Below are 1831 nucleotides of genomic sequence, written 5' to 3' on the forward strand. Positions count from 1 at the left end.
TTAGCTCACCTTTTTAGTTTATTTCAAGAATAATTCTTTCACCTATAAATAGTATTTATCGAAGACTTTTTTGAATCTTGAGGAAAGGAAGAAGAGGAATTATATCATAAGTAGTGATGAAATATGAGTGTATTAGGCTACCAAAGAACTTAAGAGTCCAAGATTACGGATTAGGGGTTAAAAAGGGACAAAAGTAATGTGATAGGAGATAAGGGTAGTTAAGTAAATAGAAAAGTTAGTTGAAAGTTGTTATCTTGACTGTTAGCTGGTTAATGTGCATATTATTAATGCATTGTTCTATTATAAAAGATAATCATCAGAAATAATACTCTTCTCTTATTCTTCTTCTTCTTCTCTAAAATGCATCTCTGATTAATTCATCAATGGTATGTTAGAATTGTTCTTAATCAACATGGTCTCTGAGCTACACACCTACATTTGTGAGGTCTATTGAATTTTTTGGTGCATTCTCAAGCTTATTGAGCCTTATCAATGGCGGCTCCTAAGTTTGATCACAATCATGCTCTGTTTTTGCATCCTTCAAACAATACTGGTGCATCTATCATTCCTATACAACTAATTGGATCTGATAGTTACTCAATTTGGAGTAGGGCCATGCGTATTCAATTGCTTGGAAAGAACAAGTTGGGGATTGTCGATGGCAGCTTGAATAGGGAGGATTTCGGAACAGAGTTAGGGCATCAATGAGATCGATATAATGCCATTGTTCAAGGGTGGATCATTAGTTCTGTTACTCCGAAATTGCACAAATGTGTCATTTATGCAACAAGTGCGAAAGCAGTTTGGAAAGATCTCAGGGAGCGTTTTGATAAGGTGAATATGCTTCAAGGATTTACCAGTTATATAATGCTATCGCTACTACTATTCAAGGTACTGACTGCATTTCTACTTGTTTCTCCAAATTGAAGAATTTGTTGGATGAATTTGCAAGTATTATACCACCTTCCTGTAATTGTCCTACTTCTAAGGATTTTACAATGCATCTAGAGAAACATAAATTGGTGCAATTTTTGATGGGATTGAATGAGAATTATGATCAGTCACGCAGTCAAGTTCTCATTGTTGAACCTACTCCTACGATCAATAAAGCATATGCAATGCTTATTGAAAGGGAAAGTCAAAGATCTCTATCATCCTCGATGAGTGGTGAGGATACAAATTTGGCTGCTTTCATGGCAGGCAAAAGGATGCCTAATTAATATGCAAGAGGGACCACCCAATCACAGTCACAACAATACTCTAAGGGTTCAACCTCACAGTCACTGTCATCTACACAACATTTTAATAGAGGCAAGAAGAATTGGGATAAGATTTGTGATTTTTGTCATCTGCAAGGTCATGTGGAGAATAACTATTTTCGACTTCATAGTTACCCCCCCCCCCCCCACCCACCCCGACTAGAAGTTTAAGAAGAAAGGAATAGAAAATAATGCTAATCATGTTCAGGTTGATACTTCACAACACATGCAATCAGGTATAAGAGATAATGACTTAGATCATTCATTTCCTAAGGATCTGCCAAGGGCTCCTCAATTAACTAGTGATCAACATGGAAACATTCTACATGTTGACACCCAATTTCGACCCTCCTCGGTATAAATTAATTCTCGAGCTTCGTAAATTTTCAAACAATTTAAAATAATTAGTTTTATAAATTTAGCGAAAAAATAATAATAATATATGAATTTTGCGTTATTTTGGATACTTTTGCCACTTTCTTATAATTTTAGATAACATATATACTTTACATGATTATGTATATATTGGTATATTTTACGATTATTTCTCAAAATGTTTTAACTTTTTTTAG

The 1831-nt window shown here is 34.5% G+C and overlaps 1 protein-coding gene across 1 annotated transcript; it reads left to right on the forward strand.

Annotated features, from left to right (window-relative positions):
• Positions 1–492: 492 nt before the first annotated feature.
• Positions 493–1220, forward strand: LOC104647469 (uncharacterized). Its single transcript, XM_010322889.2, has 3 exons — positions 493–692; positions 747–834; positions 930–1220. Exons 1-3 carry the CDS (start codon positions 493–495, stop codon positions 1218–1220), a joined length of 579 nt encoding a protein of 192 aa, XP_010321191.2.
• The last annotated feature ends 611 nt before the right edge of the window (positions 1221–1831 follow it).

The sequence above is a fragment of the Solanum lycopersicum genome, chromosome 5 (genome assembly GCF_036512215.1).
Source record: "Solanum lycopersicum chromosome 5, SLM_r2.1".
Lineage (NCBI taxonomy): Eukaryota > Viridiplantae > Streptophyta > Magnoliopsida > Solanales > Solanaceae > Solanum > Solanum lycopersicum.